We start from the raw sequence: 26,882 nt of genomic DNA on the forward strand, positions 1-26,882 counted from the left end.
AACGTTACTGCCACCTAGAGACCAGTGTGGAATACTACTCCACTGCTGCTGTTTGTGCTTAAGGAGAGACTCACCATGCACTTCACTTTATGAACAAACCGTGAACATTTATACAGGAGCTGCTGTCAGCCACTCTCTGCACTGCTAGTATGCTTGAAAATGTCTAATTTAGGACATGAAATTGCTGAAAGATACCGTACTTTATTTTCCTTTTTACTAATAATAGATCATATTTAACCATGAAACAGCCATCATTTAGAAATGCCAAAATGAAAATAAAATGTAATAATCATTTCACAATGAATTGAATTTGTAAATGAAAAGTAAAAATAAATAAAATCATTATTTTAAAATTACAAATTACAAATAAAAAAATTCAAATTAATAATGTGAATAAAACTATAAATATGTAAAATAAATATGTATTCATACTCATTTATTGTCACACCTTGCTGTGACACTGGTGGTATGGTTTGGTTAATTCGCACTGTTAATCAGTTTATTGTATCTTGTTGCTGATTCATCTGTCTTGCACCTAGACCCTGGCCACTCCTGTCTTGGGCGGAGCTGCGGGATGTGCTGCAGCTGCTCGTCAATTAACTTACCCATTTAAACTTACCTGTCAATGCCTTTTGGCACTCTGCTATTCCTCACGATCACAACGCCAATCCACGCTTCCAGCAGCTACTTCCAAGGTTCTCCTGGCAGTTTTGCTACGCATCCTGTAGCTCCGTCCAGCCTGGTATTGTTACTCCACAGTGTTTTTCCAGTTTTGTCACGGTGCCCTTTTGTTTTCTGCTGGCACCGTTGTTTTTTGTTCACAAGTACTACAGAGACTATTAAAAGTCTGTTCTTTACCACCATTCGTCCTCTGCATCTTGGGTTCCGGGATTCACTGTTCCATACACACCGAGCGTCACATTTATATTCTATATACTGTGGCACCTTGGTTTTTGTTGTTCATTTGTTCCAAACGGTCTGACAAAAGTACAATTCTGACACCCAAAAATATGAAGAAAAAAAAAACATTTTATAGAGAATAGTCACAGTTTTAGGCCATACGGTGGTCTAGTGGTTAGCATGTTGGCCACATAGTAACAGTCTGGAGATAGGAAGACCTGGGTTGGATTCTCCCTTAGGCATCTGTGTGTGGAGTTTGCATGTTCTCCCTGTGCGGGTGTGGGTTTTCTGGGTACTCCGGTTTCCTCCCACATTGGTGCCGGCAGTCATCAGTGAGCGACGTCCCCGCGCGGCACAAAGGAATGAGCCCCATTCCAACCTGCAATTAGCAAGACGTTGTTACGATGGTGTTTGTTGCTCTGCTGCCGCGTGCTGTGCTTTTACTTTCAGCGCAACCTCAGCCGGTGTGGGTGGAGTTCCCAGCGCACACCTGCAGGCAATCTCATCATGCGCCCTTTATATACCCAGCGGCAGCAGTGGACCTTTGCCAGATTGTACTCCTTGCCAACCCTTGCTACCTGTACCGCTTCGTCCGGCTCCTTACCTTTTACCCTGCTTTCTGGCTCACCCCTGTTACTCCCTGCTCAGAACTATTACTTGCTACACTTGTTGTTGTTCCAGCTCAGGTTTGCCTGTAGTGTTTCTTAGTTATATTATAGTTACTTCCTGTCAGCCTTCTGCTGACAGCGTTTTGTGTTTCTGCTTTTGTTTGTTACTTTTGCCTGTGTTGTACTTTCCCCCCTTGTCGGGACACCTTGTGTTATTACTGTAAATATCTTTTGTATCTACTTTTGGACTGTATCTCTGCGTTGGAATCCGCCCCCTTTACAAGTGGCCTCTCCCACTTGTAACAGACGTATCACATTGCATTGAGCGTACAGTGGCTGCCTTCTGCCTTGGCTGTTGTCGTGAGCTCATGTATTTTGGCGTTCCAGCTGAGCTGTCACATGTGACAGATATTGAGTGGAGACTTGACAGGTGGAGACTCGCCTCAGTCACTACGTGCGCTCAACAAAAATATAAATGCAACACTTTTGTTTTGGCTTCTGTCTTGCATGAGATGAACTCTTATGACATAAAACATTTCAAAATGTATATTTATATAGTGGCTGCAGTAATAAACATTTAAAAATGTATATTTATGTAGTGGGTGCAGTAATAAACATTTCAAAATGTATATTTATATAGTGGCTGCAGTCATAAACATTTCAAAATGTATATATCAGTGGTTCTTAATCTTGTTGGAGGTGCCGAACCCCACCAGTTTCATATGCCCATTCTCCGAACCCTTCTTTAGTGAAAAATAAAATATAATTATTTTTCAAATTCAAGACATAGGTATATGTTTGTTTATAGGTACAGTCAAACTTGTCTATAGCGGCCACTAGAGGGAGTATGCAAAAGTGGCCGCTATAGACAGGTGGCCTCTATAGACAGGTTGGCGTCCAGTTTGAATGTTGACCAGTAGAGGAAAAAAAAAGAAAAAAAAGGGAAATAAAATAGTAATAATAATGTTGACCAGTAGAGGGCACTGCAGACTGTGGATAAAAGTTGTGCTGTTAAGTGTGAGTGCACGGCGGACCACAAAGTGCAGCAGCAAGGTGAGTGGTGACAGTTCTTTTAATAGTCTTAGGCGGGAGCAAACAGAAAGCGCTGGAGTCCGTGGGTAGCAGAACTCCAGGAAAAGGGTGTACACACAAAATAAAATTTGCAAAAAGGCAGAACAGAGGGACAACTGGAGCACCCAGCTGTAGAGACGCCGAAACTTGGGAAGGCTAGAGCAGAGATGCCGTGAATGCTCTGACCAGCAGCAAGGAAGGAACCGGCGTCTCACAGCTGCTCCTACTCAGGTATAAGTAGGAGGAAGGATAATTAGCTGCCGGTGTGTCCAGTTGTCCCGGCCCCTGCTGTGCGTCCAGCTGTGGGAGAGAGAGAGAGAGAGAGAGAGAGAGACCGAGGCGCAGCAGCAAATGACCGTCACATGTACAGCACTACTAGGCTTGTTATTATCATGGTTCATGGTTCATGGTTTTAATTCATCCTGAACATGCATATGAGTCAAACAGTAGCACATCACATAGTACAATTCACAATTTTGCATGTCCAAAAAGAAGTAGGAAGAAGCAAAGCTTATTTAATCCTACCCCTCATCAGTTTCACATCAGTTGCAATACATTTATTCACCTCTTGTTCTTCCAAGTGTACTTTGTAGGTCTACATGACAATGTAGTGCAATCATAGCCAAGGTTTTTACTTACTAAAAGGAAGCTAGAGGCTAAATAATAACTGATAGAATATATCCACGACCCACAAAACAAAGCTGTGCTAGTAATGTCTTACGCTTGTTTTTAATATTTTACTTTTTATACGGCAGAGTGTCATTACAGCTTTAGTTCATCAGGAAGTGACAGGAAGTGACGGGAAGTGACGGTGGGCGTCCCAAGCAGGAGAGCTAGGCTCAGTGCTAGCTGTGAGTTTGGAGAAAGTTGGGAAGTGTGTTTATGTTGGCGTGGATGTAAAGTCCTGCAGTGTTCTCCGCTGTTAATAAAGCCATTAAAGTGCATCGGCGACGTGAGTCTCTCCTTCCCCACAACAAGCGGCATTACAGTATTGACCAGTGCACACCAGGAAATAAACGGTGTCATTTCTTACAGGCATTGGCTGGACAGCTATGTAGTGGGGCTTGTTTAACCTTTGCCTTGTGGGCAAGCAGGAAGGAGAGACGATGCTGAGAGATGTGTGTGTGTTCTGAGCTGCTGTCTGGTGGCCGCGTTCAATAAATAAAGTTGGCAGAAGCAACAGGAGAAGTTTCCTTCTTTGCTTCGGAGCTGAATAACACTGACAAGTTAACAGACTAGTAGCGAACGGAAAAGAAGACGGCTTTGTTTGTGTCGAATACAAAAGATGAGAACTTTGATAGATTTGTGGATGAGGATTGATCAAAAATAACGTGAGTACATTCTAAAATACTTCAATTAAGTACAACCGAACTCAGTTTTGCTCCCGCTGCCACATGCATGCTAGCGTATGTTTTTTTTTCATTGTAGCGTCGCTGGGAGCACGTCCTGTTCCCAGCCTACTTTGCGGTAATGTTTTGGTGCAAATGCTCTTAAAGTTACATGTTTGACCAGGAAATAGCAAGCTCAAAAGAAGACGGCTTTTTTATGTGGAACAACTGACAGTTTGTGTGGATCTTGTGAATGATTGTGACTGAGCTAGGACTCAGTAATTAAAGTCTACACACGACGGCTTGATTGATTGAAAAACAAAACTTTTTCGTGCATGAAGCTTCTACTTGAGTTGGTAATTTGGCCGCTATATGCAGTCAGATATTGACCAAGGGAGACAAAATGGGTGGCCGCTGGCTGCGTTAGACAGGTGACTGCTATACACAGGGTCTATAACATGTAAATTTGCTGCGGGGGATTTTTCAGCGGCTGCTATAGGCAGGTGGCCGTTCTATAAAGGTGGCCGCTAAGACAGGTTTGACTGTATATGTTTGTTTACTGGTGCACAAAATGACAGAGACAGGACGCTGACTCCCATCATAGTTCGGTGTACATGTGAATCCATGCTGTACATATTCGTCCGACCACTTTCTTTTTTTGCTCGGCACAGTTAGTATGGATTAAAATATTAAGAACAAAATCACACGACGTACTACCACATCAGTCACACGTTGACTACTTGATGGTGCGTTTCATTTGTACTCGGAACTGGGAAGTCGGAATGAGAGTGACGTGATCTCCGAGTTAAAAGCGTTCCAGTTGCCAAGTCATACAAACTTCACATTATAGCAATATTTTTAATAAATTATTTGATTATTTATCCTTTACACACGAGGCAGCCATCATTGATTGTTAACTCAGAGGTGGTGTTGATGCTCTGACTTCCAAGTTGAACATTCCGACTTCGGGGGGCGTTTCAGTCCGGTGTTCCCGCTAGGAACTCGGAAATTCCGACTTCCAAGTACAAATGGAACGCACCATGAGCGCGCTAAATTCTTCGCAGCACTGATTGGCTAAGGCAAGCAATGTGATTATCTGCAGCCAGTGATGGCCAAGCGGCGGCGTGTCATCACAAATTGACCTGATGGGTCCGGTGTGTCTTAACCTCCGTGGCGGAGGCTCCGCCAAACCCCTGGGACCGACTCACCGAACCCCTAGGGTTCGATCGAACCCAGGTTAAGAACCACTGATTTATATAGCGGGTGTCATGGTTCTGGTGCTGCTCTGCTGCCCTCTGCTGTTCTTTTGTTGCAGCACACTGCCGACCTAGGGGGGGAGCTCATGCACACCTGTACCACTGATCTGTACTTAAAGAATCAGGATAGCCCATTGGTCAATGACTTGTGAAGCCACGCGGCCGCCATATTACCACTCGCAAGAAACACTTGTCGGACAATGACTTATGTGAGAACTTGTGAGTTAAGTCTGTTGTCAGTTTGTTACCCACTCACACTAAATGCAAGGTTAGTCTTCAGACTAACCTCGCACAACAGGTGTGCTTGAGCTTAGTCATAAGGACTCATATGATCATTTTTGTCACAGTTGCCAGTGAGCACTGGTGGTTGATGTGCTGTGTTGCCTTGGTACCTGCCTTCTCCTGGCCTGTTTTCTCTTTTTGCAGTCACACCTTGAGCAGGCTGGAGGCGGGGACGCTGGGCACACCTGTAGCTCATTAGTCTGTACCTATTTAAGCTGACTGCCCGCAGCTGGCAGCCGCTGGTTTATTGTCTCGCTACGGCTGGCTACTCGTCCCAGAACTCCTACTACACAATCCTCGTGCTACGCCTTTCTGGACCCTGTCGCTCCCTGCCATCCAGCTTTACTCCCCAAGTTTGTACTGCTCTTCATGGTGTTGCCTTTATTTGTTTTTCTGTTCCTTCTTTTGCCAAGACACCATCGCTTTCTGTTTGTGGAACTGCCTTTTTGCATTTTTTGTTATTAAAAGTTCCTTTACAACCACACCAGCTCTCAGCCTCTGCATCTGGGGTCCAAACCACACCACGGACTTAACAATTTTTAAACATTCTGTGGATATCATACCATACCTGAGTCATAAGAGCTTTACATGGGGGGCCGTGGGGGATATGTAAACAAACAACCGCGACTAGACTACTAAATCATTTGCGGTTGCTTGCAAATATAAAAAAAATACTTTTTTTTTTTTGTTTACCCGAATTTCAAATGAACCCTCATATGGAGACAATGTTTATATATTATTACATATTATATTACATATTATTCCTGTGGTTTTTGTTCAAATAGATTTCTATATCAGAAAAGAAGTTATTTCTATTTCATAACACAAACAAAAAAAATCTGCAAAATGTTAAATTTTTTTCAAACTTGTCCAAAGTCACTCTCTTTTATGATTCATATTTTGTACAGACGAGAGCATAGTGAATTGTATGAAAGTAAGAAAAAAAAATAAAGGATCATGACCATGGATTTTAGTGGAAAAAAGGGATGGGATATGCAGTTCAAATGAAAATCTCTTTCTAGAGGAGTAAAACTATCATTGCTATAGGGGAGTGCTGTGCCAGGGTGCACAGTAGAATTTTGTCCCAAAGGCAATGAGAAATCGGAAGGGGAAAAAGTACATTTAATATAGCCAAAAGATAGAGAATAACGTATCAAATCGTTTTTAAGAGACGAAGGTTGCGTTACTGGAAGGAATGGGAGAATCTCCCCGCTTTTTAATGTAAAATATAGATGTTCTGTTTGCCTCTTCATCTGCTTTGTACACTATGTAAGCTGTGCCAATGTAGTCTGCTACGTATGAGATGTGAGTGGTAAGATGGCCTCTCTGTGGCTTCAGCGGCTTGCACGGGCGCGTGCGACGTATGGTGTATCCAGATATAGTGGCCTGTATTCAATCAAGCCTCGAGTACTTAATGCCTGCCTGAATGTTTGTCCAGTGCCAGTTTGTTTTCCCATGCCTGCTCATGTTCCCTTGTACCCCAGCATTCTGGTCCACCTTGCCTTGCCTTGCCTGGAAATTGTGAGTATTTTTGCTAAGCCTGTTCTAGTTTTTTGCAACAGTGATTATTGTTTGATATTTTGTTCCTGCTTAGTTCTTGCGCAGTGATTTTTGGTTTTTGCATTTTTGTACGTTTTACTTGTTACCGTGTGTGCAGCGCTTTGTGTTATTTTGTACTTTGTTTAATTTAGTTTTTCCCGTGGCTAGGCCCGGAGGTTTTTGTTAACATTTTCCTTGTGGACACTTTCTGTTATACTTTGTTATTCTCATTAAATTATTGCTAAACGGACACGTGTGTCTCTCTGCATTTCGGGTTCCAAGCTAGCGACTTTACGCCACCCATGACAGTGGCTGCTGCAATATACATTTCAAAATGTGTATTTATATAGTGGCTGCCGTCATACCTCGGCACGTCACGCTTCCGATTTGGTGGCTTCACCCTTCATCAGTTTTTCAAAAATATAGGAATGAATAAATCATCACAGTGGTTTGACGTGGCCTATAAGTAAAAAATGCATATTTAAGCACATTTTTTTCCCCTAAATGAAGCATTTCAAGCATAAAAATATCTACAGTAAATGAAGTAAAATACAAATATAAGGCATTCAGAAGATGCATTCAAAGACATATTGTGATGATATGTAGTATTCTACTCTAGTCACTAGGTGTCAGTAATGTTACATTGATGAGGCAATAGCCACTGCCGGAAGTACTGCACAGAACAGGAAGTAAAAATAACAAGAAACTCTCTCAATGCTAACTTTAGACGGTTGTAAACACATTGGATTGCGTCTTATATATGTCTTATTTTCTCTTATTATGTCTACTGTATTGGGTAATATGAGTGTAAAGATGACTATAGGGGTGTTATTTCATGCCTAGAGGGCTCTAATAACTGTATTTAGAAAGTTGTAAACAGGTTTTCTATGCTCTAACTATGAAAATACTACATTTACAAATAAGGAATTCAAATTCACCGGAATTCACCACGACACGAAAGGTCTGTTGTGCTCATGTATTGTTCACAGATTGAAATCTGTTAGTGAGATCATCCGTCCACATCACAGGTGTGGCGTATCAACCTCTGTGGCATTGTGGCACATTTTGGAGTGGCCTTTTATTGTGGCCAGCACTAAGACACACCTGTGGCATAATCACACTTGTGAATCAGCATCATCGTCGAGAACTGAAAAATACTGATCTCATCATCTTATCGATCCAATACTGATACTGATCACGATATGGAACGATCCACCCAGCCCTACCGCTTGGTCATGTTTTCATGTTTCATGCTGTGACTTGTGGTGATGGTGGCCCCAGAAAAAAGTGCTATTTGTGATGATTTGATCTTACAAGGCGAAAAAATGCTTTCAGTTGTGATAACTTCACCCTCACCAGCACGTCAGCCACATGTAAAAAATAACGACAAGCCCTCGTGTTGGAGCAGGAGGTGTTGTTTTCAAGTCTATTTTTAAACGTAATCACACAATCTGTTCGACTCCTCCAACTATGGCTGGAGGGTGTCAAATAATCTGTTTTAAGAATCTTCCCTCCATCACGAGGACAAAAACACGAGGCAAGTCCTGTCCCGTCTGCATGGAAATATTCATGCATTCCTTTGGAAAATGCCATTTTCTTATCGAGCATTTCACTTGGACTGAAAGTCTTTGCCTTTTTTGTAGTAAAAATTGGCATTGCCCAAACAACATTCAATGTGTGATCTTGGTGGTTTTCCATTTGTATTGTCTCATGGCAGATAAGGAGGAGCACGCTTATGACGACACAATCACAGATGACGACATTTGTCTTTATTCTGCTGAAATGAGTTTATGCGTGAGTGTATATGTGAAGTACGACTAAAGTGTTAGGCGGTCAGCCTTGAAGGAAAATGCACAAGCTCCTGGAATTCTCAATTAAAGAGGAGAAATACAAATTATTGCCCAATTGTATCAAATTTATTGTGCATGAAAGAATAGAATGGAAAATATGAGCACAACTACAACAGTGCCACAAATCTACAGTATATTAGCACATTCCAGTCCAGTAAGGGTGTAACGGTGTGTCATAATCATGGTTCGGTACGCACCCCTGTTTTAAGATTACGGCTCCGATCATTTCCAGTACAATAAGGGAGCAAAATGCAAAGCAAAAAACTGCTTCGCTATTGTGCATTTATAGTAACCCCTTGTTTATTATGGTTCATTGGTTCCATATCCGACAGTCATATGTGAATTTTGACCTTCTAAATACAGTTTTAACATGACTAGAGCCCTCTATACATGAAATAACAACCCTATAGTCACATTTACACTCCTATTACCCAATATAGTAGACATCCATCTATCATCTTCCACTTGTCCAAGGTTGGATGGCAGGGTGGCAGCCTAAGACGAGAAGCCAAGACTTCCCTCTCACCAGTTGCTTTGTCCGGCTACTCCTGGCAGACCCTGAGGCGATTCCAGGCCAGGCCCTGAACCAGGCCCAGGGAGGCGTCCGGGGGAGGCATCCTGACCGGATGCCCGAGCCACCTCATCTGGCAGCATCACCGCTCCAAGTTCCCCCCAGATGACCTTACTTCTAAGGGAGAAGTCAGCCACCCTACAGTTCCCTAGTAGAAACTCATCTTGGCCACTTGTGCATGAAGCTCATGACCCTAGGAATGTAGACAGGACATTTTAATCGCAGAGTAGACACTTAGGGTTTGGGGGGGCTGGCCAGGTGAGGGGCCCTCCGAGCGGCAGCTGTCCCCCGATTTTAATTGCATCATTAGCTATCATCCACATACACTCCATATACATGCACACAGATACACCATCCTCTTTTATTTTATTTTATTTATTTATTTATTTATTTTTTAATTGCATCATAGACACTATCACACCTTATCACATACACGGGTGGGGCGGGCTGGATTGGGGTGCCTCGTGCACCTCGGCGTCTGCCCGCCAGGGTCGGCGGTGTGGCCGGGGGCCTGGCCGTCGCGGTGGCTCGCCCGGGGCGGCCTGGCCTGTGGGGTGCCCTTGTCTGGTTCGCCTGCCCTTCCCTGGGGTGGCCCTCTGGGGCCTGTTGATGCCGGGGCTTGCGCCGGGGGGGGCGGCTTGCGGTGCCCCCCCTGGACTGACACGTGCCGCGGGCGCCTCTGCGCTCTTGGGGCGGGTTCGGCGGTCTCCGGGGGGCGGTGCTGGTGCTTCGGGTGGCCCGTGTGCTGTCGCGGCGGCCGGTGGTTGCTGCGCTGTGGCGGCTGCTGGGGCGCCGGGCCAGCTGGTGGGTTGGGGCTTGGTCATGCTTGCGGGTACTGTGGGCCTGGGTGGCGGGGTGGGGGTGGGGGGGCGGGTGCCCTGGGGCCGGGCTCGCTGGGGGGGGTCGTGCTCTGCCGGGCGCTTGGGCGTCTGTCGCCGTTGCGCTTTGTGCGCTGCCGGGCCGCTGTCTGTGTCCTCGCCTCCCCCGGTCTGTCTGTGGGCTTGTCGGGGGTGGGGCTCCGGTGCGCGGGTGGTGCGCTGTCGGCTCTGGTGGCATGTGGCTGGTCTGGCTTCTGGTGGTATGTGGGGGCCGTCGGCTGGTCGGCTGCTGGTCTCGCTGGTGCTTGGCCTCCCTGCGGCTTGGGGTGTGGTGCTCCCGCTCTCTCTTCGGGGTTTGCTGGCCCGCGGGTCTCGGTTGGCGCTGTGTGGTGGTTCGCCTGGCTGCTCGCCCGTTTTCCCGCCTGCCTGCTCGGTTTCCCGCTCTCCTCCTCGCTGACTCCCCTGTCTGCCTCGCTGGCGGCGTCCTACCGCTGGGGGGGTGTGGCCGGGTGTCTTCCTGCTCCCCGGCGGTCTGCGCTCTCCGCCCCTGGGTTCTGAATCGTATGTCTGGGACCCCGGGGTCCCCGGCTCCGCTGCTCCTTGGGTTACCAACGGGGGATAGGGTGGGGCTTCCGGGTGTCGGGCAGTCGACCACTGTGTGTGTGTGTGTGTGTGTGTGTGTGTGTGTGTGTGTGTGTGTGTGTGTGTGTGTGTGTGCGCGCTTGAGTAAGTAAGAGTGTGTATGAGCGTGCGCATAGGGGTGTGTTTGTGCGTAGGAGTGTTTATGTGCGTGTGTGTGGGTGCGTAGGAGTGTGTATGTGCGTGCGTGTGTGTATTTTTATTTATTTATTTATTTTAGTTATTTATTGGCGGGGGGGGGGGGGGGGGGGGGGCCTACAGGGGTTTGCTCCGTGGGGTCAGGTGCTGGGCGATACATCTCTGCCGCCCGTGCCTCCGCCGGGTGGGTGGAGGGTGTGCCTCCTGCATCCCTTGGCGGGGCGGCCCTGTGTCGGGGGTCGGGCGGGGGTTGGCCCGGGGCGGGCCGGGCTCCGCTCCCTGGGGGTGGGGGTGGCGGTGGGGGGGAATTGGCGCTTCCGGCGCGGGCGGGCTTCTTTCCGGCTGTGGAGGCGTCTCTGGGCCTGCCGGTTTGTGGCCCCCGGTACCCGTCTGCCTTTGTGGGGTGTGATCTCTCGCTGGTCTCGGGGGTTGGCAGTCCTCCGGCCCGCTGGCGCCCTGTCCTTGGCTGGGATTACCTCTCTTCGGCCCCTTACTGGTCTTCCCGGGGGGGGGGGGCTCTCTGGGCTGGCTCTTGGGGCACTGTTCTTTGTGCTGCCTGCCCCTATGGGCCTGGTGGCCTTCTGGCGGCCGGGGCCCGGCCTTGCTATTTGGGGCGGGGCTCTCTGGGAGGTGGAAGGCGGCCCCTTTCCTTTCATGCACTCTCAGTGACAATCACACGCCCACACATTCCTGCACCTTTATATATATATGAAGTCTTCCTTACATACAGAGATACCTGTACATATGCACACTCACAGTACATACGTACTTCCCCACATTACTCACTGAGTTATCCAGGGTGTTATTATGTTGTTGGTTTTATTACAGCGACGGTGATTTCAGCAGTATGACTATATATATATATGTGTGTATGTGCGGTATATATGTGTATATATATATATATATATATATATATATATATATATATATATATATATATATATATGTATATATGTATTTATGTATGTGTATGTATGTATATATGTGTGTATATGTATTTTTTTTTTTTTTACAATGATGTGCATTACAGTAACTTTGATTCTATTCACTATCATGGATAATCATTTCATTACTACAGTTATGTGTGACTGTTTCAATGCGGTATTATCATGGTGATCACTATCATAATTCATCATTTCATGACTGCTATTGTGTGCGACTGTTTCAATGCAGTATTGTCATTGTGATCACTGTCATAGGTCATCATTTCATGACTGCTATTATGTCTGATTGTCATTGACAGCTTTGTCATTGTGGTTGTTGATATTGATTTGTCCTTTATCCTTGTTCGTCTTTATAGTTGTCACGGACATTTATTTGCTGATGTCGTTCGGTATGTTTCTGTTGTTCTGTCACAATTGTTGTTGTTGCTGCTGTTGTCCTTGTCTCTTGTCTCTCTTTTTTTTGTTTTTGTCCCCTCTCGCCCCCCCCCCCCCCCGTTTCCTTTTCTCTTCTTCTCTGTCCCCTCCTGCTCCGGTCCGGGCGCTCCAAATTTGCTTTATAACAAGCATCAAGGTCGAATAAATTTTGTATGACAGGGGAAGTGTATATCACACTTCTCTCTGGCAGAGTAAATCTGTTGAGCACTTGACGGCATTTAGGTATACAATTCTATCTGCTTTAAAGGCTGGACAGGACAGGGGGAAAAAAAAAAAAAAAAAAGGAATGTAGACAGGAACATAGATTGACCGATAAATTGAGAGCTTTATCATTCTGTTCCGCTCTCTCTTCACCACGACGGGCCGATGCAGAGTCCGTATCACTGCAGACACCGCACCAATCCACCTGTTGCTCTCGTTTTCCATCCTTCCCTTACTTGTGAACAAGACCTGGAGGTACTTAAACTCCTCCACTTGGGGCAGGATCTCATCCCCGACTCGGAGATGGCACTTCACCCTTTTCCAGGTAGGAACAATGGACTCAGACTCGGAGGTGCTGGTTCTCATCCAAGTTGCTTCACACAATGAAGCCAACAGGACCACAACCTCTGCAAAAAGCAGAGACCTAATCCGGCTCCCATCAACACCCCAGCTGCACCTGGAATGTTTGTCCGTAAAGGTTATGAACAGAATGGGAGACAATGGGCCCTCACTGGCAGCAAGTGTGATTTAACACGGTCGAATCCCACAGGCCATCAGGCTTCTCAACGAAGCACTCACACACGCCGCACGCAACACACGCACACACTCATAGCACTTTTATTTATTTATTTGTATTATTTATTTGTATTACTGTCTCTTCTGTTGTTGCTTAATTTATTGGTATTTATGTTTCTTATGCTCTTATTATTTCTTGTGTTTTCTTTCTTTTCTTGGGAGAATGAACAGAATAAGAATTTCATTGCATAGTATAACTGCCTGTTTTACTATGCACATGACAATAAAACTCTTGAATCTTGAATGCCTGTAGAGTTGGGCCACATTTCTACAACCAGGACGAAAACCACACTGCTCCTCCTGAAACCGAGATTCAACTACCTGGCAGCCCCTCCTCTCTGGAACCTTTGAAGAGACCTTACCAGGAAGGCTGAGGAGTTTGATCCCTCTATATTTAGAACACACCCTCTGGTCCCCTTTCTGAAAAAGGGGGACCACCATCCCGGTCTGCCAATCCAGAGGCACCACCCACGGTATACATACAATGCTACAGAGTGGTGTCAACCAAGACACCCCCACAACATCCAGGGTCTTAAGGAACTCTGGGCAAATCTCATCCACCCTCGGGGCCCTGCTGGGGCAACCTCAGCCCCAGAGATAGGAGAGCCCACCGTGGAGTCCCCAGGCTCTGCTTCTTTACCGGAAGACGTGTTGGTGGGCTTGAGGAGGTCTATAGCGTGGAATCAGCTGCAGTCGTTTGAGTATTTTTTTGGTAGACCTGTAAAGATACTGTTACAGTGATCAAGCTGACTGAAAATAAAAGCATGGACTGGCTTTTCCAAGTCCTGCTGAGACATCAGCCCTTTCATTCTTAGATATTTTTAGATTTTTAGATTCTTAGATTTCTTAGATATTTTTTAAGTGATAGGAAGCTGACTTTGTAACTAATTAATTGGTTCATTGGCGAGTCTATACTGTGAGAGTGAATGGTTGTTTGCCTATATGTCCAGGTTGTACCCCGCCTTTCACCCAAAGTCAGCTGGGATAGGCTCCAGCATACCCCCGTGACCCTAGCGAGGACAAGCAGCATAGAAAATGAATAAATGAAAAGCCAACATTTCTGAAACAGCAATCCTGTTAAGAACGGCCAAGGCCCTGATACAGGAACCCAAAATGCAGAGTCAAAAATGTGTAACAGAAAAAGTCTTTAATACAAAATGGATAACGAAAAGTACAAAAACAGCACAAGGAAAAAAGTACAACAAAAATACCTCCGGACCTAGTCGCGGGAATAGTAACGAAAAACACTGCTAGCACGGAGAGCTGAGCAGGGAAAAATACAGGCACGTAACGGAAAGAGCTGCTAACAAAAACTAGCAGAAGTACCGAAAATACAACTACTGCTGAGGACGTCAAGCAGGTGGTTAGGTACCTACAGGTGAGACGAGCGTGGGTCAGAAAGCCAAAAACACAATGCACGAGAACAAGCTGGAAGGAGCTTAACAGGGTGTAGCAAAGGGACAATCTGGCACTGAACCTAGCATTGCACACAGCTTAAATAGCACTCCCTAATAAGGCACAGGTGAGGCTGATCAGCTCATCAGGCGTGTCAGGGATGTGCTGCAAGGGAAGACAGAGAGATGGCAGTACCGCAGCACACAATCCTGACAAATCTCAACTTAGAAAAACTTATCTGTGAGCAACTTTAAATGGATTGATTTGCTCCAGACGTTCTAGAATACAACACGGTCAACATAGAACTGTTATATAGGCAACATTTGACATTTTGGAGCACCTTTTACGTTCAATAAAAATGATACAAAACATCTGCAATATTGTTTTTTATTAAGGCCATAGCGACTGCCGTCCAATAGATGTCCCTCTTGCACCGTTCCTGTGTTGTATGAACGGGCCTATTAGAAATGAAGCAGCACTTTTCTATCACCGTTTTTTAGCACTTGTCTGGATGTTTTTTTCTTCACACTATTATTATTGATTTGACTTAGTTCTCTCTTAGTTCTTTCAGTCTATCAGGAATGAATGCTTCACACTGAGCACATCCTGGATGGACGTTCTGAAGTAGGTCAGCTGTACTTGCAAGCCTGTCTAGTTCGCAAGTCGATTTGTTCGTAAGTCCAACAAAGGGTAACATTACCAATGATATAGGTACTACATGTACGTGTATACATATACAGTATATGCGTATGTATGTAAATATGAGTTTGGATGCAGTAGTAATATTAAACGAGGATAATTAATGAAAAAAATAATTATAATAAAAATGATATAATAATACGTAATGATAAATGTTATTTACCTTTGAAGAGGAGTGGTTGAGCATACGTCGTTGTGGTGGAGGAGGAGGAGTTATTGAAAAAAAGGACAAATGGTCGTGGTTAGACTCTTCTAAAAGAGGTAGTGTTGTAGAGGTGTAGGGGTGTAGAATGAAGCAGGCCTATTAACTCTTCATAAACTTTAATCACACACTTTGTCCGGGTTGTATCATCCAGCTAAAACTTAGCTTTCCATTTCTCCTTTACACTCTCTCCCCACCGTCTTCCTCTCTGTTGGTCCCATTAGCAGTGTCACAGTGCCCTCTACTGGTCAAGCATGTAGCAGTATAGATACTGATGGAGTTACTACAAGGCAAAATACATGAAAATATAGGCCAGTCAGCTTGCGTTCGTATCTCCGAATGTTCGCAGGTCGGATGTTCGTAAGTTGGGGACTTAGTATATATATATATATTACACTTCACTCACCGTAAGTTGGTAATCATTTATAAATATGTAATAATACAGCAAAATGTGCAGCATACATGCACCACTCTTAAAAAAAAATCCTACAATTTTTACACGTTTGCTTCATTCCTAATGATAATTTGAAACTTAACAGAACCTATTATGCTGCGTTTCTGCTACACAGGTAATGCTGATGAAGTACAAGAACTTTGGAATCGTCACCTTTCGTGTCCGCCGCTGTCACACGCATGGAAAGCGTCTTGAGCGCCTTCTATTTGGCTTCAAACACACATCAGTTGCAAACAAGAAGCTAGGCTATACCTATGGGGCCAAATGGGACTCCATGTGAATAAAACATTCAGTTATGCGTTGATCGTCACGATTGTTTTAGAAGTAAGACAGAAGGCGTTCAAGGCGTTTCCCACACGCATGTGATGGCAAAGGACACAAAAGGTAATGATTGTTATCAGATTTCTGAAAGTTTAGAAATTGTGTGCGTATTTCCATTGTCAATAATGATTTCCATTACAAATGATTTTGCAGGATGCAATTACACGTCATATCAGAAACACTTCATCAAATATCCAGGATGAAATCATCATCCATCTTCTAAAGACAAGAACGTGTGATGAAGGGAGACAATGAAGTGGACTCTCATTGAAACACATGGAAAGTTTATTTACCACAATCATCTGACTCACTGAAAATAGTTTACAATGTTTGCAATAAAAAATGATCGAGGTTTACCTTGCGCTTCATAATGCTGCTGTGGAAAAACACACACTTCCTGTGCTCATAAACGGTTGGTCCCGATGTTCACGTAAGGTAAACACATCAGTCATGCACGACATAAACGCTATAGCGACAATCTCTATATGTGTTTTTTTATGTTTGGCTACACACACAGGAGTCATTCATTCAATGTCATCTCCTGACTGTGTGGCCAACATGCTAACTACTAATCCATCGTGTGGAAAGTACAGTAGAAGACTGCAAATGCACAAAATAGAAGAAAAGCAAGAGGATGTAGCCCTCCCATCAGTGATGGATAACAAGCACATTACAGGGTCATTGACATTCAAGGAGCCTGTTTCAGTCATTTGAATGCAAAAGGGAAGGAGCAGAATAACACCTGCAACCGAAATGGTTCATACATGAAAAACATATTTTATAATGTAAATGAACTTAGTGCATTAAAAAAAAACATGCCACAACTGAAACATACTTGTAGTTTACAATCAGCTGCTGAATAAAGTGACATTTATCACCCCCCCCCCCCGATGGCTTTCACACAACAGAGCACCTCTAACATAAGTGCCCACACAAAAGGATGTGTCTCAGATCAGCACGCTTCAATATGTCCTGTGTGCCGGGTACAATGCCTGCCTGGGTTCCTCATCAACTTGGGTCTTTCCTAATCAAATGACCCATTTTTTACTTTGGCCGTCAGTTACGTTGCCATGGTTACACCGAATGTTACACACTATCAATGGCACACTGCCTATGATCAAAACCTTGCCGGTGACATGACTTGTGAGGGTTCTACGCACGGTTGCGGCAGAATAAAATAGAATTATGAGCAATAATAAGATGATGAGAGTCAATAGTAGTTCTTGCTTGTGTTTAGTTATTTTGTATCAACACATGCAAGGGAATAAGGGGATAATTGGGTAATTGTCCCCAAATAGGTTTGTTGATGAAAAATATGTACTTGTTTTCGGGGAGTCACAAGATCTCGCCAGATTAAAATGTGACAAGATACACTCCTTAAGACCAGTTGAAAAATTGCTAGAGCATTCTGTGCATTGGTTCGGCACCCAGACACTTCATAGAACAGCAGCATTCCATACAACAACGGAGTGAGACCTCTTGTCAGTCATACAGTCGCTGTGTCTCTGTGGGGAGAGGCGGGGCCACTACATACACACACAGTGGTGCAGCAAGGGAGCCTCGTGAGGAGCAATGCAAGGTAATGCAACACAAATTAAGAGGGAAAAAAGACGATTGCAAAACCAAAATCGTTGAAATTAAAACGTTTGTGTGTCCAGTCATATTTTTTCATTTTTTTAAAAAATGAATCTCGGCTCGTCGACCCAATCTCATGCGTTGTCTCGTCTCATGACTCTCCTAATTGGTTTGCCTCCAATCTTTGTCCGGTGTTTTACTCTGAATGTAATTATCACATCATCTTTCAATGATCTTGAAACATTTCAAACAAAAGTATCAGCATCGGTATCTGCAATACTGGCCCTATATTCACTTGGACCGGATCGGCCACCTCAGCCTCTGTTATTCTTTGTGCTGCGTAGCCAAGATGGCACCTTTTGAGGGTGCTAAGTGTGAGTACACTTACACACCCAAAAGTGTACGTAGGGAAGTGCGTGAATTGAGACACAGCAACAGGAGAAAACCAACACATAGGATTCAGGGATGTTAATCCACCAAACTGCTTACTTCCGGCGACTCTGATTGCGTACAACACTACCGCAAGGTGTTTAACATCATCTGTATTCACACTGCGCACTAAAAAACTAGAATACATTTAGACTGCAGTATTGGGATGAACAAGGAAACGGTGCCAAAAATGGTAAAAAAAACATTGAAATGACTTCTTCGGTTGAAGCACATCAATAAAATGACTCTTTCCAAATACATAAATTAGCATTCGCATGTGAATCAACACTGCAAGCAGGAGCATGATTGAAAGCGAGGAGGGATGTGTCAGCGCTTGCTGGTAAATGACAGCTGGCAAATCAACAGCAGCAAAACTTGGATCCCTGTTTGGTGATCACCTACAAAATGAAGTCCAGTCACTTACGTGTAAAACTATTCTGTGCTGCCTGCCTTGATTAAGCGATGCTTTCCTGCTGACTTGTGTACACAGTAGATCCCATTGGCGACACTCCATGTTATGTATTCACACGAGACAAACCAACAAACGCCTACCTTCACTCACACAGTACGTCACCTAAGCCTATCACAAACCCAATATTAGCAAGGACCCGGTTGCTCACGGCCATGTGAACACCAATAACAAAACCTGAATATTAGCCCTGGGTTACTCCTTTTCTAACCCAAATATTGGGTCATGTATACGCCTATTGGGATCCCGAGCGAAAGTAACATTAATTTATGTTCTGCGCATGTTCTATTGGAACGGAATCTTGTGTCTTTGGCAGGAACTACTTGTAAACATGACGACACGCAAAACTCCCCACGTTTGGAGCATTTGGTTAGTGTGGTGAAAGACAGGAACATGATGTCTTTTATAGACGGGCGAAAGTACCGCCATAGCAAAATCTATCAGGTGAGCGAGAAGTTACGCAAAGCAGGGTTTGTACGAAGTGTCCGGGGGGGCTCTGGTGGAAACGGGTAGCATAGATATGGATGGCACAGCTCCGGCTCCATTTCCTATTTCTTCACGTTCTCGCCTTCCATTAATGAAGGAAGTGAGACAGAATGGTGTCAAGTACTGGTGGCGGGTCGGTACCAGCACCAAAGCGCCAACAAAGGCGACTGCTACCGGCCCTGCGCTGTTGTTGATGTTTTTGGATACAAGAAGAAGAAGCAGAAATGACACGTATTGCGTCATGATGTTTTTCGTGCGTCGAGATGTTGTCCGTGCAATTTTTGTTTTTTTTCACGTCACGCATGTAAACGGGTTATTCCGAATGTTTCCCAAACCGGAATATTGACCTTAACCCCAATATTGACAGCATGTAAACATAGTGATGGACTATGCGGGTATCGAAGTACAAGCTTACTAACTAAGATACAGGAATCCCTCCCCCCCCGCTTCAAATTTCACACGATCAACAACTACCACGCTTTTCAAAAATGCATTCATTAATAAATCATGCTGTTTCGTGGTTGAATACGGCCTATTAGTAGCAAAAAATGCACATTTAAACAAATGTTACGCATTTCTGGACTAAATGAAGCATTTTCAAGCATTAAAATGGCAAAATGACATAACATTTAAGGGATTCAGAAGACGCATTCAAAGATGTTGTGATAATGTGTCGTGTTCTCCACTGGTCACTAGGTGGTAGTAATGTCGGGTGAGCATCAGACAGACAAAAAACAGGCTTTTATTGCAGGGGTGAATGATCTCACAAGAATCCCTAACACGACCTACTGTTGCAGCCGTAACCCACGCCAAGCTGATACTCAACTCACTTCCTGTCCGCACCCCCTACTCAGCTCCTCTCACACTGCAACACATTTACAGCAACACACATGAATACAAGTCTTATTTATTTCTTAAATGTCTTATTTACTCTTATCATGTCTACTATATTGGGTAATGGTAGTGTAAAGGTGACTGTAGGGGTGTTATTTCATGTCTAGAGGGCTCTAATCATGTTAAAAAAACATATTTCGAAGGTCTACTCTAAGTATGAAAATATTCAATTTATAACTAAGAAATCATACTTGGTGGAAATTCATTCATCACGGTCGGGTCTAACCGTGATAAATGAGGGATTACTGTACATGCAAAACAAGATTATTTTATGCTGATTGATAAGCCCACTCTCACACGTCCCCAACATGAATTTACCCCGCATGCCCTGCGAGTTACAAATGAGTAATGTTTGAGTGTCAAATTTGCAGATTTTTGTGAAAAGTGGGGATCCACTGTGTACAGGTGATGAGATAGGGTGCAATGACTAAAAGCACGGGATAGGTGTGATTCAAATATTTGATTTCTATTAAGCATCTTTGCTGCTGGTGAAAAAGCTGTTTCATAATAATACGGGAAATATTGTGGATTTACAAAAATACATTGTCATTTTTGTGTGTGCTGTTTTTCTCCCCTCTGAGTGAAAAATATGACAGTTTATGCCACATAATAGTATTTTTTTTTGGTAATTTGCCACATAGAAATATAACATATAGATCTGCTTGTAACGAATGTGGGTTAAGGCAGGAGGCTGTGTCATAACCGATACCATGGCAACAATCCCGACTTCACGTGTTCCTGCGGGAGCTCTTTCTGAGGAGCTGTGAACTTGTCAGGATTACTCACAGTGCATCAGGCATGGTTAGTTTGGGAAAATAGTCCATATTTCTTAAAAAGAAAGAGAATACAGCACTGGCCCTGAGAATCTACTCCCTGTTTGTGTTTTTATGAACTGCGAGCTGCTGAGTCTGTTTTCATTGTCTCGCAGTCACGGGGCATTTCCGTGAGGATGCCGATTTCAGTGCAACATACACCACATTGCAGAGCAAGCAGCTAGCTAGCACAACAACATACAGTTGAAGTAGTACTACCATAAAGGTATATTAGAATACATGAGTACAAGAGGCGTTACAATCCTACCTACAGTCAGCACCATGTCTACGTACGCCACTCACTGATTACGACCACGATGATTACAAGGATCCATCATTGCAACGCTAGACTGACTTGTCTTTTCCGACAAGTAGAGCTCGGTAAGCCACGGACACGACACCATTTACACGCTGCGGGTAACTGAGCGCTTCACCGCATCCTGAAAGACTTACCCAGACATCCCAAAAGGTGACAACCCCTGCGTCTTTTTCCATGAATCAACAAATAAAATCACAAATCTGTGTCTTTAAGTGCTGTCCCTGTATGAGACCATCCCAATGAAGTTGTACTGTACCTGCGTTATTTAAGACAATACCGCATGAAAGTATCAGAAGAAGTTCATTTGAACATCTTCATCGGCATGCCATCCACTTGTTTATGTACTTCGATAGGTCTTGATGATGTCTTTAATCTGCCTTCTGCAGATGGGACAGCAGGCGTTGGACATTTTCTTGAGCTTTAGGCCACAGGTATAACAAAGACACATGTGTCCGCAGGCGTAGATGACCGTGTCCACGGTGTTCTCATAACAGATAGAGCACTCGTCAGACCAAGGCCCACGACCTGATGGGAATGTAGGCGACTTAGGGAGGCTGACTGGAGAATTTGGGGTTGTTCCTGTAGAAGAAAAGTTGTATTTTAACCAGACTGCTTTATCTGTAACACAGGTAACTACACAGTGAAAGAACATGAGGAACAGTTCAACATGTACAAGTCTATGTAGATTATTTGCATTAACAGCAGAAGTCTCAACCTCGTGGCCTGCGGGGACTATATTTTGTGGCCCTGTACTTGACATCAAAGTCAGCATCAACCAATAAGAGACTAATTGCGCAAGCAAAAGCCAATACTGACCTTGCACTGAGCTTGTCACAATGAAATGAAAAGAATCACAGTATCAACACAACAATGACAGCACAGTATGTAACACACATAGGGCAACTACTACTACTACAGGCAACATCTAAGTTTAGCAACTTTTTACAAAACAAGTGCCACAAAGCATGCTGGGAAGCCAGAAGCACTCCCATCAACTCCGTATGAGAGGATGCTACTACTGTAGGTCTCTGGCAGCGACGAGTAGGCAAGAGAAGCCTCTGTACTTAAGAAGCGCTCATGTGCTGAAGAACGGTTTATGTTCTGAACTCTTATTAATAAAGATTGACAAGACAGCTGTACTTTTTCTTGGAATACTTGATGCGGCCCAGCCTAACTCTAACTCCAGTTGCCCCCAGGTTCCAGACCCCTGACGCTGGTGACACTGACACTCATATTATTGATGGCTTGTGTGACCGCAGAGCAAGCTCAATGTCATTCGTGTACGGGAACACGTAACTGGAATACGGCTCAGCCGCACAAAAGGGAAAAAGCTACGCAGTAGACGACTGAATGGGGATGGTCTCCTTGGGGTCGTCTACCTGTTTTCTGTACTGCTTAGCCTCTTTCTGGTCCAGAGGCTTATCGAGCTGGGTTGGATCGAGAGGATTGTTTTCTGCATGTAAAACTATAATTGACGCCTTTGTGTCCTCCCGGTGGAGCTGGAAGAGGTGGTCGGGGACAGGGAAGTCTGGGCTTCCCTACTAAGACTGCTGCCCCCGCGACCCGAATAAGCGGAGGAAAATGGAATGGAATGGAAATAGAATGGAAAAACTATAATTGTAAAAAAACTATTTAAAAAATTATGCTGCGATTTTTTAGACTTGTGGCGTAACTGTGTTAGCTGCCAAAGAACTACAGTGTCAACTTCTGATGACATCACTGACAGGCGACGGAGCCGACTTCCACTTCTTGTTTCTATGTATTAGCAAGCTAATAGGCTGCTAACAAGGACGTTCTATGATAAAAATACATTAACTCATTCAATACCAAAAAGTATTACGTTTTTATAAACCCCAACGCCAGATCCCAAAAACGTATTTCTTTTACGTTTTTTTGCGCAAGAGGTTAAAGAAGCTGCTGATGCAACTCTTCAGCAATGTATTAGGCTTGAGAGCAAATTTAATGCCATAAAAACGGCCACTAGGTGGCAGAAGTGCATTTGATAAGAGCAGGGATCATAAGAAGAAGGAAAAACACACACAACAGGAAAAGGAAGCACTTGCAGAAAGGCAGCTGTTACATCTGCCACCACCCGAAACAAACAATTGTAGGGGAATTTTAACGCATGCACTCGCACACACACACACGTGCACACACATGCACACACATAGTTCAGTTTTAACCCACGTAGTTCCATTCCAAATGTGAAAATTGTAAATAGTTCACTGTGTTGTATTTGAAAATAAATTGTTATTTGGATGTAAAAAAAAACGTGATGTTGCGGTATCGTGTAAAAGCAAAAAATATCTGTGTCAAAGTGAAAGTTATGCTTGAAATGTATCTTTTCACAAAAAGCTGGTTTTCTCCCTTTTCCAGTTGGAAACTGATATTTTCCTGAAACTTATCTACGGTCTACTGCTCATTAAGGATGCAAAAAGGGAGAAACAAACTTTTGTTTTCTGATGAAAGAGGAGAGGCTAATCTTTCTTTCGGTGCGTTCCATGTTTGGATAGCCATAGAACACAATATTCTGTGTGCCTAGAAAGATCAGCCAAAATGGTCTAAAATGGGCGCTACTGAAGGGGTTGTTTTTTGAAAGATGGCTGGGATTGGATGAGTCAAGAATAGGGATGTCCAACATTGGCTTTTTTGTAATGTCATCATCTGTGTGCTGCTTTGCTGCCGTTTGTTGCAGCACACCTCTTTGCCACAATGAGGAGCTCATTGGTCACAACTGCGCCTGATCAGAAGGCCTTCTTAAGCTGTGTGCAGACGCCACCACAATGCCAGCTTGTTACCTGATGTGCCACAGTGACCAGCGCTCATGCTGCTCAGCGTATTCTGCTTTCTGGTCTTTTACTAGTTGTTTTTTGTAAGTGCTTTGTTCCCTGCTCGGCTATCTCCAGCAGCAGTCATTTCTGCTAATGTTTGAAGCAGCTTTTTGGTTTGTGTTTTTGTATCTTTTTCCTGCTCTGTACCTGTGCTTTGCAGCATTTTCTGTTTTTGTCTATGACTAGGTCCAGGTGTAGTTATGTTGTATTTGTCTCTTGTTTTCTGTCATCTTTGTATTTTTACCACTTGGTGGACACTTTGTGTTAATAAAGTTTGTTTCGTGGAAGCCTTTTCTCCGCATTTTGGATTCCACCACTACAGCCGTTGGCTGATCGTAACAGATAACTGATATTCCGATATTGTTTAACTCTTAATTTTAGATTCTGATATGTGTAACATCGCATATCTCCTGTCGTGGAAGGACTGGACAGGACTGGACTTATGACCTTATTATGTATTATTACTATTATTATGTATTATTGCATTACAAATTTTGATGTGATCTGTTCTGTATTTATTTATTCTTATTCCATTTTCTTATTTCTTACCATGTCTTGCCTTGGTTGTTTTCTTTTGTGATTAAGTTCAAAATAACATCTGTTGTGAAGCTAACGGATACAGCATCAGCAAATAACTTGTTGACGTGGCTGTAAACAACTTTGGACAACACGCGTAAGCAAACATTGCAGAAATACTTGCGATCGGGTACGGCAAAGTGTGGCCGAGGAGTCTAGCCTGCCGCATGTGCTCGCCTCTATTTGCACGCTTTTACATTCCTGCTACCCTCAGCACCATTTGCGGTGTTTTGACAACCCACCACGTCCCGCCACCCTGAACACAGTTGGGCTCAAGTGCAGGTATGTGCTGCTTGGCATCGAGCGGACTCGCGGCTGCACCAGCTGCAGGCACACGGGGCTTTAAGTCTCTAAACTCCTAAACTTTGCATAGACACGCCCACAAATGTTGCTCAGATTGGAAGTTACAGATGTCTGCCATCTCCTGGTATAAAGTACTAACTACACAAGGCAGCAAATTCAGCAACGCTTTACGACTTTGCCGCTGTATCGGCTTTCATTATAGGGGAAAAAGAACAATACCGATATTACTGTCATGTTGTGTGCTGCTCTTCTGCCCTCTGGCTGTGTTTCCTTGCAGCACACCCCCGAGTTTGTGGGAAGGACAAATTGGACACACCTGCAGACAATTAGCTGGCTGCCCTACTTAAACTGCAGCCAAACTCACTACCAGTGCCAGATTGTTGTCAGCCCTTCGCCAGCTACCTGCTCGTCCTTCGCGTTGCTGCTCTCTGGTCCTTGTTGTGCCTTGTATCTCATAGTTCCCTGCAGTGGTGATTGTTTTCTGTTTGTAGCTTTCCTGCTTGACCGTTCAGCAGTGATTTATGTTGGTCTTTTTTCCTCTGCCTCCTCTTTGTGCAACTATTTGTGTTTTTCCTTTTTTCCTGCTAGCTTTTTATACCAGCAGCGTCCTTAGTTTTTGATTATTTACCCCGTAACTAGGTCCGGGAGGTTTCAGTTGTACTTTTGTAGTTTTCTTTGTATATTTTTGTATTTTTTCCACTTCGTGGTCTCCTTCTGTTGAAATAAACCTTTGTTTATCGGACTGCTTCAACTCTGTTGATTTTGGAATCCGGCTCTTTAATGACATTTTTATGCCAATATTGCATCGTTAGTTAAGACACGTGGGGTGTAAGGGAACCAAAGTTCCAAAATTCCCAGTGTTTTTTTAAACTATTACTTCTTTTGTCAGTTTCAAGTTATTTGAGTGACCATTTTAGGTTTTCTGTGTCAATGCGTACAAACAATCGTATTACAATGTTTAAGTGTCACAAACAATTTGTATATTGGAAAATTCATCTCCCGCCCAAATTCAAATGAAATGAAAATAGAAAAGAGTGCTTTGTGACAAACCAACACATGTGAAACATACAGTATTACAACAATAAAGCAGCAAGCAGCCCTTTGTTTCTATCTATGACATCAGCTCACTGTTCCATAATGAATTCTATTAAGTCCCCCTGAGGGCTGATTGACTTCCTGCTTCTGTAGTGACCGAGTGGGTGGACCTACCCCCTGCTGAGCTGCAGTAAGCTGCAGAGCACAGACCACCATTGAGGACAGGATCTGAGCTTCCGCTACCCAGGGCGCTTGGAGTGTGCGGTGAGGAGGAGGGTGAACTGGGGTTCGACACGGCCCGTGGATCTCCAACATGAGTGGAGCCTGTAGCAGATAAAAGTTGGTAGGATTATCCACATCATTCACAAAATGTCCTGTTCTTGGTGTAAGAAAATGGCTTGCAAGACACACATAAGGATTGAAGAATGTATGACGCAATACAAAAAGGAGGCCTTGGCGGCTTCAGTGGGGGAATTGCTCTTCAGCCCCCCCTGTCAATGTGCAAAGTGCCCTTGTGCATGACACTGAACCTTGAGTCATCCCCTGACAGATCATGACAGGTCCACCCCCACACGTGTCAATGAACGAATGACAGCCTATATTGCCAAGCAACCAGAGACCAGTGAAGGTCGAAGCACGGCGGCCTTTAATTCATGCTGAGCTCTTTTAAAAAGCACGTTACCTTAAAAAATAAAAATACATTCAAGATAATAATAATAAAAATATAATAATAGCAAACTATTATTTCCCCCGCTGTACGCAGAAGAGGCTGAGAGAGTTAATTAGTACTAGCATACCCTCATGTGAATTCACTATTCATTGTGTCACCTTTTATCTGATTACTTGACCCTAAACATTCAAAGGTCTTGTAGCATGGAAGCTTCACTCTTTCTCTTCATGTACCAAACTCATTTTGTCCATCTCCC

General features: G+C 44.1%; 1 protein-coding gene across 3 annotated transcripts in view; it reads right to left on the minus strand.

Moving 5' to 3' along the window:
- Positions 1-16,494: 16,494 nt before the first annotated feature.
- neurl1aa (neuralized E3 ubiquitin protein ligase 1Aa) overlaps positions 16,495-26,882 on the minus strand; it is a 56,144-nt gene continuing 45,756 nt past the window's right edge. Inside the window, exons 5-6 of one of the 3 annotated variants that reach the window (XM_054778436.1) lie at positions 26,131-26,280; positions 16,495-21,790 (exon numbers count right to left, since the gene is read on the minus strand). In XM_054778436.1, the coding sequence (XP_054634411.1) occupies positions 21,549-21,790; positions 26,131-26,280 (392 nt within the window). In that variant the 3' untranslated portion in view covers positions 16,495-21,548. Of the gene's footprint in view, positions 21,791-22,027; positions 26,281-26,882 lie in introns of all 3 variants that reach the window. The other 2 variants (XR_008570636.1, XM_054778437.1) reach the window with 2 other exon arrangements.

This window comes from Dunckerocampus dactyliophorus, chromosome 6 (genome assembly GCF_027744805.1).
Source record: "Dunckerocampus dactyliophorus isolate RoL2022-P2 chromosome 6, RoL_Ddac_1.1, whole genome shotgun sequence".
Lineage (NCBI taxonomy): Eukaryota > Metazoa > Chordata > Actinopteri > Syngnathiformes > Syngnathidae > Dunckerocampus > Dunckerocampus dactyliophorus.